Raw genomic sequence first — 13,715 nt, forward strand, 5'->3', positions numbered from 1 at the left:
CTCCCGTAATCACCTCCTCCGCACAAATTTCCATCATTAAACTTGCGACGTATCTATTCGTTTGCTCATTGATAGATACAGAAATTTGTTGTCAACAGGGCTATTGGCTCACTGCAAACGAAATTTTTTTTTTTAATCAAATATGAAGATAGAATATTAAGTTTAAAAGAGTATTATTTAAATAATTCATAAAACATTTTTTTAAAATTTTATTTAAAATTATATATTAATACAAATAATAGAATATAATAGAATCTATCTTTTTTTTTTATATTTAGGAGTTTTTTGATTAAAAAATATTTTGAGAAAACATCCAAATTATGATTAAATATTTTAAAAATATTAAAAATATATCTAACATTTTGCTATAAATATTAAAAAAGAAAGAGTCTAAGAGGCATTCTTCCTATGTGTTTTGCGAAAATTGTTTGTTGATAATATCGCGAAATGAAATCTGACAGCGAAAGTTTACAGAAACGTAATGTCTACATTCGTTATGTCTTCCTTTATTTCTTACGCTTTTACTATGTCGTCAAATATGATAAACGCGAAAATTAATCGTGACATGTCAATTTTCGTCACGTTCCTGTTACTCTCGTCGCAGCTTCATCCTTTCATTTTCTAAGATTAAAACGGTAACGTGCCCTTCGTAGCCAATGTTTGCGATCTAAATTTAAAGGTCGCTGTGAAAACGATCGATTTGGATGAACGAGACGAAATTTTAGATATCTGTTCTCTTTTATGCTCATTTATGCTCATTTACCAATGGTAAATTTTAATTATTTTTATTTATTGTACCTTTTTTTTTAATTCTTAGAACTACACTGACAGAAAAATATATTAAATTTTAGTAAATATTTGTTTGAATAGTGCCAGTCGAATATTTATTAAATGTAAACATATATATATATATATATTTAGTACAAGAACCATTTGATTTAACTATTATATTTTTTTTTATTCAGCAAATATTTATTTTCCATAAATAAATGTTATATTAGTACTGTCCAAATAATTTATTACAATTTAGTACTCAGTTTTCTTTCAATATAGAAAAAATAAAGAGTTAATCAAATCGAAACACTGATAGAAACAGGTATTGTATACATAGATCTCAGCAATTGTACTTTTATTTTTGAAAGTATTGTGAGAATCTATTTAATATATATATATATATATATATATATATATATATATATATATATATATATATATATATACAGGGTGTCTATAAAGACCGTAACGTTTAACGTTTTAGATTCCTGAGATGATTCTGAACGAAAATGTCAAATATAATAATCCTTGAATTAGCATTTAAAAGCATTTAAAATTAACGACTCGCCTAAAGTTTACGTATTTAAGTGTGGTTGGCATTTACCCATATCTAAGTGCGTGAACTTTAAGATAATACGATTCGCTAACTTTAAAAGCTTTTAAAAACTATATATATAACTATATATTATATATACATACCGTTATAAGAGTTTGACATTTTGATATTAGGGTTTTTGTTTCAAAATGATCTCAAGAATTTATCCTTAAACATTGTTATAGTTTTTACGAGACACCCTGTATAGATACATATACGTCGGAAAATGTATACAGCGACCTTAAATCCGAACGTTCTGCCCGGGGTCCGCAGTCGAGGGGAGGGTGACGAGTCCTCCCGAACCATGAAAATCAATGCCAATATTCAGCTGGGTGGGATGAAGGAAGGAGAGCGGAACGAGGAACGTAACGTGGCGGAATATTGATCTGTGCACGTTCCAGACGACTCGGAAGGCACCATCTCCCCGCGTTGTTGTATATAGCATTGCGCGATGACTCCGCGCGCTTAAAGCGGATGAGGAGTAAATTATTCAATCCGCCCGTGATATATGTGACGAATGGACCGCGCGGGCGAATAAAATCGATTCTTCTCAGATAGAACTATAATTACATGAAACGTGGCTCTCTCTCTCTCTCTCTCTCTCTCTCCCCTTCTGAATCGTCTGCGAAATTGGATTAATCTAATGGAACCGGAAATGTAATTTTCTCTCTGCAGACATTGATTAAAAATGAAAAGAAAGGAAAATGGATATTTCCAAAAACTTTGAACTCGAAGAATCGCAATGGTGATGCGAAAGATAATGATGACAGAAAGATTGAAAATTTTAGATGCAATATTAAAAAAAAAAAATATATATATATATATATACAGGAAACTGTTCAAGAAATGATGTATGTGAAAAAATGACGCCCATCAGTCTAATTTCTAGTTTATAAAAAGAAAGGAAAAGCTTTCTCTTTCTCTCTCTCTTTGTTTCTCTTTTTCACGCGAAATACGTAAAATGGAGGACCGATATTTCTCCTAGACGCACGCGGTCGGTTCTTCTCGCGTCCGAGTTATCTTTCGCCTTTAAGGGTCAACATTCCCGACCATAACCGTGTGCATGAAGACCGTTATTATGCGATAACTCGTCGTAACAGGGTGACGAAAGCCGCGCGCGATAGCGCATCGCGTAAATTACAGTCGCGGTGACTAACGCGAGTTGGCTCACGATCACGCCTTTGTGATCGTGAGCCAGATAAAATTACGAGATATCTGAAGCCTCTCGCCACTCCACCCTGCAAACAAGCTGCGTTCCGCGTGCACGTTAATCGCCATGACTTTGAAGATTAGATACGTACTTCGAAATGTGTGCGGTAAATGTTTTCAGATTACGTATTGGAATTTAAAGGTCGTGGCAGTTGATTCGAATTTCTTATACGATCGCAAATATTTTAGAAAACAATTTCGAAATGATGAAATATATACATCTATGGATTAAATAAATTATATTTATAAATATTAGGTTGATTTTAGTTCGCTCTCTCTCGAGAATCTTTCCGATTAATCTCAATATTCTCGTCTTGCTAAAATTATATACGCGCTCAATGATAATAAAATTATTATTGTTATTATGAATTCGATTTAGCATTTTGTTACTCAATACTTGTTTAATAAATTTATACACACATATACACACGTTTACCTAGTAATTGACTCTTATAGTCATTATTTATACTTAATTTCAATTTATAATCGGATTCAATCACTTCAGCTTTTGATTTTAAAAATATGGTTTTATTTTGCATTTTGTTTTCTTACTATCTTTGGATCTATACCTTTAGATCTTGCAAGCAAAGAATTTTCCATTTCTATACGATCACAAATAGACATAGAAAATTCTTTGCGAATGCGTCGCTCGCAAGATCGAAAGATAAATCCGTAAGGAAATCAAATGTAAAATAAAACAATCATATAAGCTTTTAAAAATAGAAAAGCTGAAGTGAGTGAATTGAATTAAATTGAAATTTTCGAAAGAACGAACTAAAAAAACGAATTAAAAATTTAGAAGTATAACTTATTTAATTCATAAATGTACATATTTCATCATTTCGAAATTATTCTCCAGGATTTTTATTACCAATAAGGATTTCAATCGAAATTATATTTCTGAGCGAACGAATTTCTCGTTTCACGGTCAGTGACCGTTCGTGAAACGCGAAAAGTGCGCGAATGTTCGGTTGACACGGCGCGGTCGAACGTCGGTCCATCGTCTTTAAAGAACGTCGTACATTACGTACCTTTGACGTACTGTTATTGATCACGCGCGCGAGGAAGCGTTAAAGCGGCCGAGGGCTTCTCGGGAGTCTAACGCGCGTATATCGGAGAGAAGATCGTTGACGTCATCCGACGTCCGACCGCATCCATTGGCCTTTTGCTAAATTAGTGTCCTCGCCGAGCGCCAGCCGAGACGCATCTTGCTTTGTTGTGGCGCACGTCCCGCGTGACATTTCCTTTGAAAAAATGCCAGCGCGATTTTCCCCGTGGACGCGTGGACGCCCCGAGGGAGGTCCGGAGGGGCGGATTTCGCGCGATGACGCATAGAGTCGAGAGTATCGATGAGACGGTAGGAACGGTCATCCGTGTGTAACGCACGTGTTTCACGCGAGAGTTAGTCGCGCAGCAAAAAGCGCCGGCGTGTTATTCATAGGTCAAACGCTACGAGCGAGCAGGGTCGGCTGGGATATTATCCTTGCGTCGAGCATCGCGTTCCCTTTTTTTTTTCCTTTTTGTGGATCCTTCGCGAAATTTACTATTTACTATTTAATGTCGGAATAATTTTCAAGGGTGAGACAAATCGAGAGACAACAATCGGGCGAGGTGAGTTCCGAGTAATCTAACAGCCGGTAGCGACGACGAAAGTGCTCGCGGTTGACTTCAACACGCAAATTTGGAACCTCCCCTTTAAAGATCGATACTGTTGTCTATAGAAACGACGATTGCACCCGGCCGGGATAGCGGAAGGTTCGACGACGTAGCTGAACGTAGCGCGGGAACTGCTTGATTTCCAATTGTAGTTGGGAAAGAGCTGGAACGAATGGGAGGGCGACCACCCCCGCATCAAAGAGAGAGCGAAAGAAAATTAGAGTGAAAGAGAGAGAGAGAGAGAGAGAGAGAGAGAGAGAGAGAGAGAGAGAGAGGAGAGATTCTGAGCTTTATTATCGTCGGTCCTTGAACCCGCCTTTATGGCTCGAACGTAACGCCAACGTTCTTTCGTTCTCTCGTTTTCCCTAGCCGAGTTACAACGTTTTCAATTGACACCGATCGTTAAGGAAACAATTATTTTCGTGTTTAGCTTGTACTTTAATTCGTGTTATCTTGTGCCTTTATATTTATTTGAATAAAATTATCTCCCTATAATTTTCAAACTATATATAGATAAAAGTACAAGTCTTAGATGTATATTAAATTTTCTGTAAAAGTTATCAAGCTTATTACCTTCAATTTGCTGCATTTAATACGATAATTAATAATATACATATCTAATAATTATCTCACGTATCATTTTTCTGAAGATATTGCGTTGATTGTTTTTTATCTTTTATCATTCTTCTACGATGCAAATTTTATTCGTGTAAATATTAGTAATAATAATAATAATAGTAATAATAATAATGATGATGATGATGATGATAATGACGAGAAATATATCAGTTATTTAATAACTTTTTAATATTCTGGATTATACAAACATAAAAAAAATCCTATATTTCAAAACTTTAATATCGAGTTTTTGTAGATAAATATTTATCTATTAAAAATAAAAAAATACAATCCGACTTCTATGATAGTAAAAATTAATTGTTAAAGCTTTGAGTATAGAATTTTTTCAGATTTTTATATAATTCGGATCAATAAAAAGAATTATTGTTTCCCGAAAACTCCTATTGCTGACGGAAGAATTAAAATTCTATGTTGCGAGCGGAGGATTAACATTATTTATATCATAGTATATTATTTATATTATAATAATAATTGAATATAAGAGTGTCATATATACACATGTATGTATTTTTTAAAAAGATTAACGTTTCATCTTTGTGTCGTGTTAAGAGTAATCGTCAGTAGTTACATATACAGTGATTCACGTTTTTTTTTAAATCATGCTTATCATCATTATTTATCTATTATAATTAAGACTGAACTCCGCACACGTGTGAAATCCAACGACGTTCATCGAGCTCATTGTTGCTTGCCAATTGATGCATATTTTAAAGCTGGAGGACAGTATTAAGTCGCTGTACATGCGGATATTTGTTAATGTTTCATTGTACGACATGCGACACATTATTGTCGCATGAGAAAGAACAGCCGCATTATTTTTTCACACTCTCGTTAATGCGACACGTGGTCGTAACTGGGTGATAACTCCAATTTTTTACATCTCTTACGGAAACTTTCTTAATAACTGCAAAAGTTATCAGACTTTGCTTCGGTTTGTTACATTTAAATAATTAATACGATAGATACCTAGTAATTATCACGTGTCGACATTTTCCTGAAGACGTTACGTTAACAATTGTTTTTCATTTTATCATTCTTTTACGATACAAACTTTAATCGCGTAAATATTTATATTAAACTTTCTGCAAGAATCATCAAGTTCACCTTCAGTTTGCTACATTTAAATAATTAATACGATAGATATCTAGTAATTATCACACGTGTCCACATTTTCCTGTAGACGTTGATAATTGTTCTTTACTTTATCATTCTTCTACGATACAAACTTTAGTCGCGTAAATATTAAATTTTCTGTAAAAGTTATCAAGTTTATTACCTTCAATTTGCTGCATTTAATACGATAATTAATAATATACATATCTAATAATTATCACACGTATCATTTTTCTGAAGATATTGCGTTGATTGTTTTTTATCTTTTATCATTCTTCTATGCAAATTTTATTCGTGTAAATGTTAGTAATAATAATAATAATAGTAATAATAATAATATGATAATGATGATGATGATGATGATGATAATGACGAGAAAAATATTATTCCAGACGAATATTTCTTTCTTATTACAGGGAAAATTCGAGTTCTCCAGAAACGTGCAACGACAGAGTCTGTTCGACAACGTCTCCAGGGGAGATGACTTCCGTTCGCACGTGTTATTGCAAACACGAGGAGAATGTAATGAATGAATGTTCCAATTCCATCTTGAGTCCCGAAACATCCACCGCTCTTGAAAATGCCGAGAAGATTGTTAACAATGCAAAGATACAACTCATGGAAGTCTGTGCAACGTCGACTTTCGATTCCGCACAACAGCATAGAAATACGTGAGTAGAAAGGAAAACCTAATTTTTACAAAACATTTCATCTCATTTTATTTAGAAGTTTCAATCGAGTCTCTTCTTCTGCAATTGCTATTTTTCTTACAATTCATACAATTTCATACAATTTATTATAAATATTTATATCGCCATTATCTGAAAACATCGATTTTAAAAGTTACTCGTTAATTTTAATTTAAATTATATGTATACGAAAGAATGATTTTCTCAAGTATTTAAAAATTAGACGAGTACAGGTCTGAAAATAATTTGACTGGACTATTAAAATAATTATGAAAGACTCAAACTAATTGCTAGAATGCTTAAAACTTTTTGCTCGAGTTTCCTTCATAATTATTTTGATGGTCCAGTCAAATTATTTTCAGACCTATACTTGTCTAAATTTTTAGATACCTGAGAAAATCATTCTTTCGTATATATATAATTTAAATTGAAATTAACGAGTAACTTTTAAAATCAATGTTTTCAGATAATGACGATATAAATATTTATAATAAAATCATTTTCTGATCTATATTTACCTGTATTTATCTGTATTAAAATTTTTAGGTACTTCAGTAAAATCATTCTTTTCGTATGCATATACGTATATTGTTCACAACGTTCAAATCGTATTTCGTTTAAATTTGTCAGTCGATTGATATTACAGAATGAAATCATTATGCTTTACAATACTTCAAAATTAATTTTTTATTTTAATTAATAATTTATGTCATTTAATGCTTATGTAATTTATTACAAAATATTGTTTATGTAATTTATATTATGTGCGCTTTTAGGTATTTGGACGAGCCCCCGTTGGATGACGAGATGGAAGAGCGGCTGTACGTTCGCGAGCTGGTGGCCTCCAAGTTTCAGGATGCATGCTCTTCAAAATTATCGGAGGCGAACGGCAAGATGAGCGCACGTTCGGAGAAATGTGATTTTCCTCGTGTCACCGTTCGCAGGATTGATTTGTTGGCGCCAAAATTTCGGATGTCGCGACGACGACGTGCCGACTGGTCATCTCTTGGATACGGAAGCGACAATCGGTCTCGTGGACGTGCATCGCCTGCCCAAGTGTTGTCAAAGAACTCGATCAATAACGTAAACGTCGATACCGCAGCACGCGACGATCGTGCTCGCGATCGTCGGCGAATATTGTCAGCACGAGGAAACGAGTGTGAAATTCAAATAGGACCATCGGTGCACATTGTTGATCGGGAATTGGTCAAACAGGATTTGGAGGACGTGCACATCTCGCCAGAGCCGTATCCGGCGCAAAGTCGCGCGAATACGGCTACTTATATCCTACATCATGATGTTATTCAAACAGTAAAAAACATTTTGCATTTGTATTAGAAATGATCCACTCAGTCCTTGTTAAACTTTTTTGTTGAATTTTTACATAAATTTATTGAAACATGTTAATTTAACATATCAGAATATTAATTTTAATAAAGAAATATTTTGCTTATAAATTGTGATACTGTCTAACATATTCATCTTATGTTCAGTTAAATACTTTTGATCAGTCTTGAAAAATCAAATACTTTTATCTTAAACATAGTATTTTAATATAATTATATCTCAATATTTCAAATCAAACGATTAAAAGTATTTTGTATTTCAAATACTGAAATTGACAATCAATTTTATTATTTGAGTTACAAAATAAAAATACTTTCAATTTTTCGATTTGAAAAATATAAAATATATAAAATACAATTATATTACAAATATGTATTTAAAATGAAAGTATTGGAAATACACGCCTAGTCCTGCTTGTGTTAAATTAACAGTAAAGTTTGAGTGGGCCGTTTGAGACATATGTAAAATATGTTAAATTTAACACAAATTTTGTAACTGTGCAGAATGCGGATAATAGAATGAACGACCCAGAAGTATCAGGGACGCCGAGAACACGGTGTGTGAGATTGGACACGTTACAACGAGGGAAACCGATTGAGAAACCGATTACGACCGAAGCTACGACCGAAACAATACCAGTAACTCCTGTAACCAAGTTCGAAAAGGAGTTTGAAGATGCCAAGAATTCTAACGCTGGACAAGATGTCGAACGATTTCAATCCCCGAAAGTCCGAAATTTTAGACAAGAGAAGAAGAATCCCGACTCGCAGGATGTCGAAAAGACACCCGAATGTTTAAGAAACACGACGAGTCAAGGAGCGACTAAGTTCGCACAGATTGATAAGAATGAAAAATTGCACAAAGCGAGGAACGAGAACCACGAGGGAATTCTTTTTTTATCCTCCGCCGGCGGTGATACGCGAATCCATTACGCGGAGGATGACGGAATATTCTGTAAGAGAAGTGCTGACCATCAGCGAAACGTCGAAAACATTGTAGATAAGATCCAGGTGGAGGAAAACCGAAGTGATCGATCAAAGCTGTCGCCTGGCGACGACATTTCAAGGATAGCGGATTTTCCTCGACAGCGCGAAAATATCGCTTCGCGTTGTCGACAGACTGAAAGTTCGAGACCTCATCGGACGAATGATAGACACTTTTCGCACAAATTCAATAGTCATAACGGACAAGATGGACTGAACATTATTAATGAAGACGTACAATGTCAATCTTCCGCTTCAGGCTGTACGGACGTTTTCCAAGAAACAATTTTTGCGGAGGACAATTTGGATGATATCGATTTGTATCGACCGTGTCTTGATGACTTGGATTCAATCTTACATTCCAACGACAAAAAAATCGAACATGTCACTCGAGTGGTCAGAAATTTTTCGGAATTACTATCAGATTCCAAATTCACGATATACAAGCTGGATGAAGACGAGTTAGTGCCTCAAGATGCGAAATTTTGTCGGAACTCGCTAAACGATAAAGATGGCGAGTGTCCGTTGAACGAGGCAGCTCGATCATCACTTTTGGAGACTGAACTAAGAAACGAGGACCTGACCATCTCAAAAGTACATCAAACCGATGATCTGCAGGCAGCAAACGCGGCGGGGACGAAATCGTCGGCTTTCACGAAGGAAGACGGTTCTCGCAGTAATTACTCGAAGAACTCCGTCGAATCTAGCGTGTTTCCTGCATCGGATGCGAATGACAGTCCCAGGACGTCTCGCGACAGCGATAGAACTCAACGGTCGGCGACCAAAGCGTACTTATTGGAATCATCGATGGACAGATCGGATGCTACGACATTTTCCAACCTAGTACCAACGTTATCCAGCACACACACGGAGGCTCATCATCAGAAGAAGGAAGTCGCCCGAGATGATCGTGACAAAGTCACGTCTGCGAAGAAATTCTCGGAGCACAAGATCCGTCGTTCCAGAAAGAAATATACCGATGACAGAATTTTCGCGCAGTTTTTCCAGAAGGACACGTCCCAAGCGGCAGACCGGTTTCTTGCCTACATCCTGCAGGATGAAAAACGGAGCATCGAAGGAAAGATTGCGAGCGCCTTGAAGGAATCGGCGATAACACCTGCAGCAGTTCAGAAGCTTCTGGATCATTTACGCGAGGCTGAATCGATCCGCGACGCGCGTCAGTCGGAAACCTTGGATATTCTGAGAAATATCCTGATTAATGTGAAAAATCAGTCCGATCAAGGAAACGCGAACGACAAGAAATTATTCTTTCAAAACGTTTCCGATTCCTTGGCTCGTAGCAACGCTCCGCCGAATGCGATCGACGAGTCGCGAGAACAAAGCGTGCAACAGACGCCAGTAAAAATTGATGGGAATGAAGTCGAGCAAAATTTTGCCAAAAAATCTTATGAACTTAAAGGTCTCGGTGAGCACTCCTCCGACTTATCTGAATGTCGCGAGACGAGAGAGAGCGTTCGCTCTACGGCTCGTTGCGAGTCTACGCAACATTTTGCGAATAGCAAGGACATAGGTCAGACAGAAAACGCGGATGTGGTGAGGACTGTTTCGATTGATAAAAATCAAACGGACAAAGATATCAATGAGAATAATCCGAAAAAGGAGGAGATATTTCCTAGGAACGTCACTGGTTCCTTGATTCGATCGAACGCTACGTCGAATGCGAATGAGGAGACAATTTTGCGAATAGAAAATAATACGAATGATACTGGACAAGTTACTGAGAAATCTAACGATTCAAAAAATCTTGATAAATATTTCTCTCCTGCAATTCCGGAATCGAGAGAAAGTGTTCATTCCGTAGTTCATTTCGAGACTGCTAAAAATTCGAAGAATAACAGCAAAAATAACAAGATTAATAACAGCAATGAAAACTCGTGTTCGGAAGCCGAGTCGTTAAAACAGATCTCCGATATCCGTAGCGACGACAATGAAAATCCCGAGGAGAATTCCGAGCATTTGTCTACGAAGATTGCATCTGTAAGATCGAAAGGAGGAAGCGAAATGGAAACTGTCGATTTAGTTACCGGAATCTCGGTATCCAAAAATAAAGATGATATAATTATCGAAAAGCTTGAAGACGGTAAATCGCAGGAGGTTGTGCAGATTGATAAAAATCAACATACAAATGAAATTGTCACTCAAGCCGATCAGGTGATTGAAGCACGTTCAAATATCCCGGAAGCTGTAAAAGAAATTACAAACGGAATAACGCAAGACAATACCACGTCGGCAGGCAAAAGAGTATTGTTCACACTTGCAGAAGTTTCGGAAACAAAAAACGGGCGAGTTTGTTCGGATGTAAGCCCTGCTAAATCGAAGTTTATTGATAAAGATGTGACGAAAGGAGACATTGGTCTCATACATTTGTCGGCGAAGGAAAACACTGGATCTTTACGTGAAGCGAAAATTGATTTTCAACAAAAAATGATTAAGCAAAAGAACGCGGATAATAATTGCTCAGCCGAATCTCCACGAGACTGTGCTTTGCCAAAAAATAGCGAGTCATCCTCGCGGGAAGTCGCGTCTTGTAACAAGCAAATTTCCTTTGATATTGCTGGAAAGGATAATTCGACAAGAGATATGAGAAACGAGGAAACTTGTAAATTGATGACGTTAGCAGTGGTTGAAAACCGCAGAGACGGAAATGAGATCTCAAAGCCTCAGAAAATTGCGACAAGCGATAACGAGCGGCAGCTAATTGATTTGACAAGCATATCACGGAAATATAAGATAGATGTCTTGTCTAGTTCTAATTCTAGTGTCAGCAGTACGTTGCTGGACCACGACGACAGGTGAATATAAGGACGTTATTGTAATCTTCCTGAGCTGGAAACTTGGATTATTCTCATTAAATTATATTTATTGTTATATAGTTTTCATTCTTTTTTATACAAATTATGTCATTTTGGTTTGTTAAAATTTATTAACAAAATTCCTTTAATTAATATAAATTAAATGGAATTTAGATATTAAAAAAAAAATTGATTGAATTAATTTAAAATATGAAGATATATATTAGGTGTTGGAATTAATTCGTAGCGTTTTACAAGTGATGGGAAGTACTTTCATTAATGTATTTTTTAATGCTCATGTGAAATAAATAACATTCTTTCATTAAAAAACGCTACGAATTAATTCCAACACCTAATAGTAATAAAACTGTTTGGTGAAATATGAACGATTCATATTTTGGTGGAATTATTTAATCTTTTCATTGTATATTTGATTCGCAGGTCGACTAATGGCGCGTTGAGTGCAGACACGAGAAGAGTAAGTGAGAATTTTTAGTGAGAGTTTTTAATTATTCTAAAACAAAAAAGAGATAGAAACGTGCGAAATATACAATGAGAAATTTTTGTAATAACACTGAAAGAAATGATTAGCTGCTGCAGCAAATTAGATGGTAAAATATGGCATAGCATTTTTAATTGGCTGCTGCAACCAATTAAAAACGCTAAGCCATATTTTTTCAGCCAATTTTTTCTTTCAGTGTATTAAACCGAAATAGATATGAAAGAAACAGATACAATGAAATTTCTGGCATTCTTTCCCTTTTTCCTTTTTCATTATAATAATGTCATAAATTATTTATGTTAATGCTGTAAACGACATTATAAATTAACATAGTACTGCAACCAAACATTATCGCATTAACCGAATTGCTCTACGAAACAATATAATGATATAATTCTGTTGTAATTGAATTTTATTATGCAATAAAATCCAATGTTTGGTAACAATTTAAATTTCGCAATAGAAAAGAATTCTTAATTAGAAGATATTATATCGGCAAATTAACTTGGTTCTCGGTTTTAGGCCGAGACTACTCCTGAGACGTCTCATTCTGAGGGAGAACTGTACATGCCAAGCTCGTGTTCGTATTCCCTCGGCGAGGTGCGCATCTTGAGGAGGAAACACGATTTGATTGAGAATAATATGATGGATCGAGATAGTAGTATGACGGTTCTCGTCACCAAGAGTATGCTAACATCTTTGAACGATTCCACGATGGTGAGTGTATCAAAAAGACATAAGGAGGAAGTCGTTAATACAGACTTTACACAATCAATAATACTGTCAACATCAATAAATACTAACAATATTCATTGTGTCTGATTAATATTGATGGATTGATGTAGAACACTGCTGGTTCTTCATTTTTAAGTATTACAGCGATGATGTTCGAGAATCAAGAAATCCGGAACTATCAATAATATCGTTTCTTTACTTCGAAAGTGATTTAACTCAAAGATGGGTTTGGAGTTATTACCATGAATAAGTTAGGTAAAAATTATGTTATCAATTGTCAAGAGTAAACTAATTTAATTTAAGTCCATCTGCCAATAGCACTTGTGTTGTTTTTTAAGATATTTAAAGAGGTCATAATACTTTCTACAAATACATACAGGAGTTATGTCATTTTTATAAATAAAAAAAAAGAAGATTCTTCTATAGAGAACATTTGAAATTAAGACACTTTTTATGGATCGAAGTTTGAAGAAGAAATTATTTTATTTTGAATTAGTCATTTTAACTGGTAAACATTCAAGGTAAACATAAACTATTCGTGATATTTCGAATTATATCATTTTTGATGAATTATTCAGGGTTTGTTATAATTTCGTAGAATATCGTCTCTCAAAAAGGGTGACATGTTTAAGAATTGTGAAACAAAAATTTTGAAAAAAA

The 13,715-nt window shown here is 35.2% G+C and overlaps 1 protein-coding gene across 6 annotated transcripts in view; it reads left to right on the forward strand.

Moving 5' to 3' along the window:
• The window catches only part of LOC105150185 (uncharacterized), a 100,651-nt gene that overhangs the window by 86,312 nt on the left and 624 nt on the right, over positions 1-13,715 (forward strand). For 3 of the 6 annotated variants that reach the window (XM_087408825.1, XM_087408824.1, XM_087408823.1), the window contains 6 exons: positions 6,403-6,657; positions 7,452-7,986; positions 8,526-11,818; positions 12,260-12,296; positions 12,843-13,037; positions 13,192-13,310. In XM_087408825.1, the coding sequence (XP_087264951.1) occupies positions 6,403-6,657; positions 7,452-7,986; positions 8,526-11,818; positions 12,260-12,296; positions 12,843-13,037; positions 13,192-13,305 (4,429 nt within the window). In that variant the 3' untranslated portion in view covers positions 13,306-13,310. Of the gene's footprint in view, positions 1-3,644; positions 4,457-6,402; positions 6,658-7,451; positions 7,987-8,525; positions 11,819-12,259; positions 12,297-12,842; positions 13,038-13,191; positions 13,311-13,715 lie in introns of those variants that run through there. The other 3 variants (XM_011063091.2, XM_087408827.1, XM_087408826.1) reach the window with 3 other exon arrangements.

This window comes from Acromyrmex echinatior, chromosome 8 (assembly GCF_024713525.1).
Source record: "Acromyrmex echinatior isolate Ae372 chromosome 8, ASM2471352v2, whole genome shotgun sequence".
In the NCBI taxonomy this organism is placed as follows: Eukaryota; Metazoa; Arthropoda; class Insecta; order Hymenoptera; family Formicidae; genus Acromyrmex; species Acromyrmex echinatior.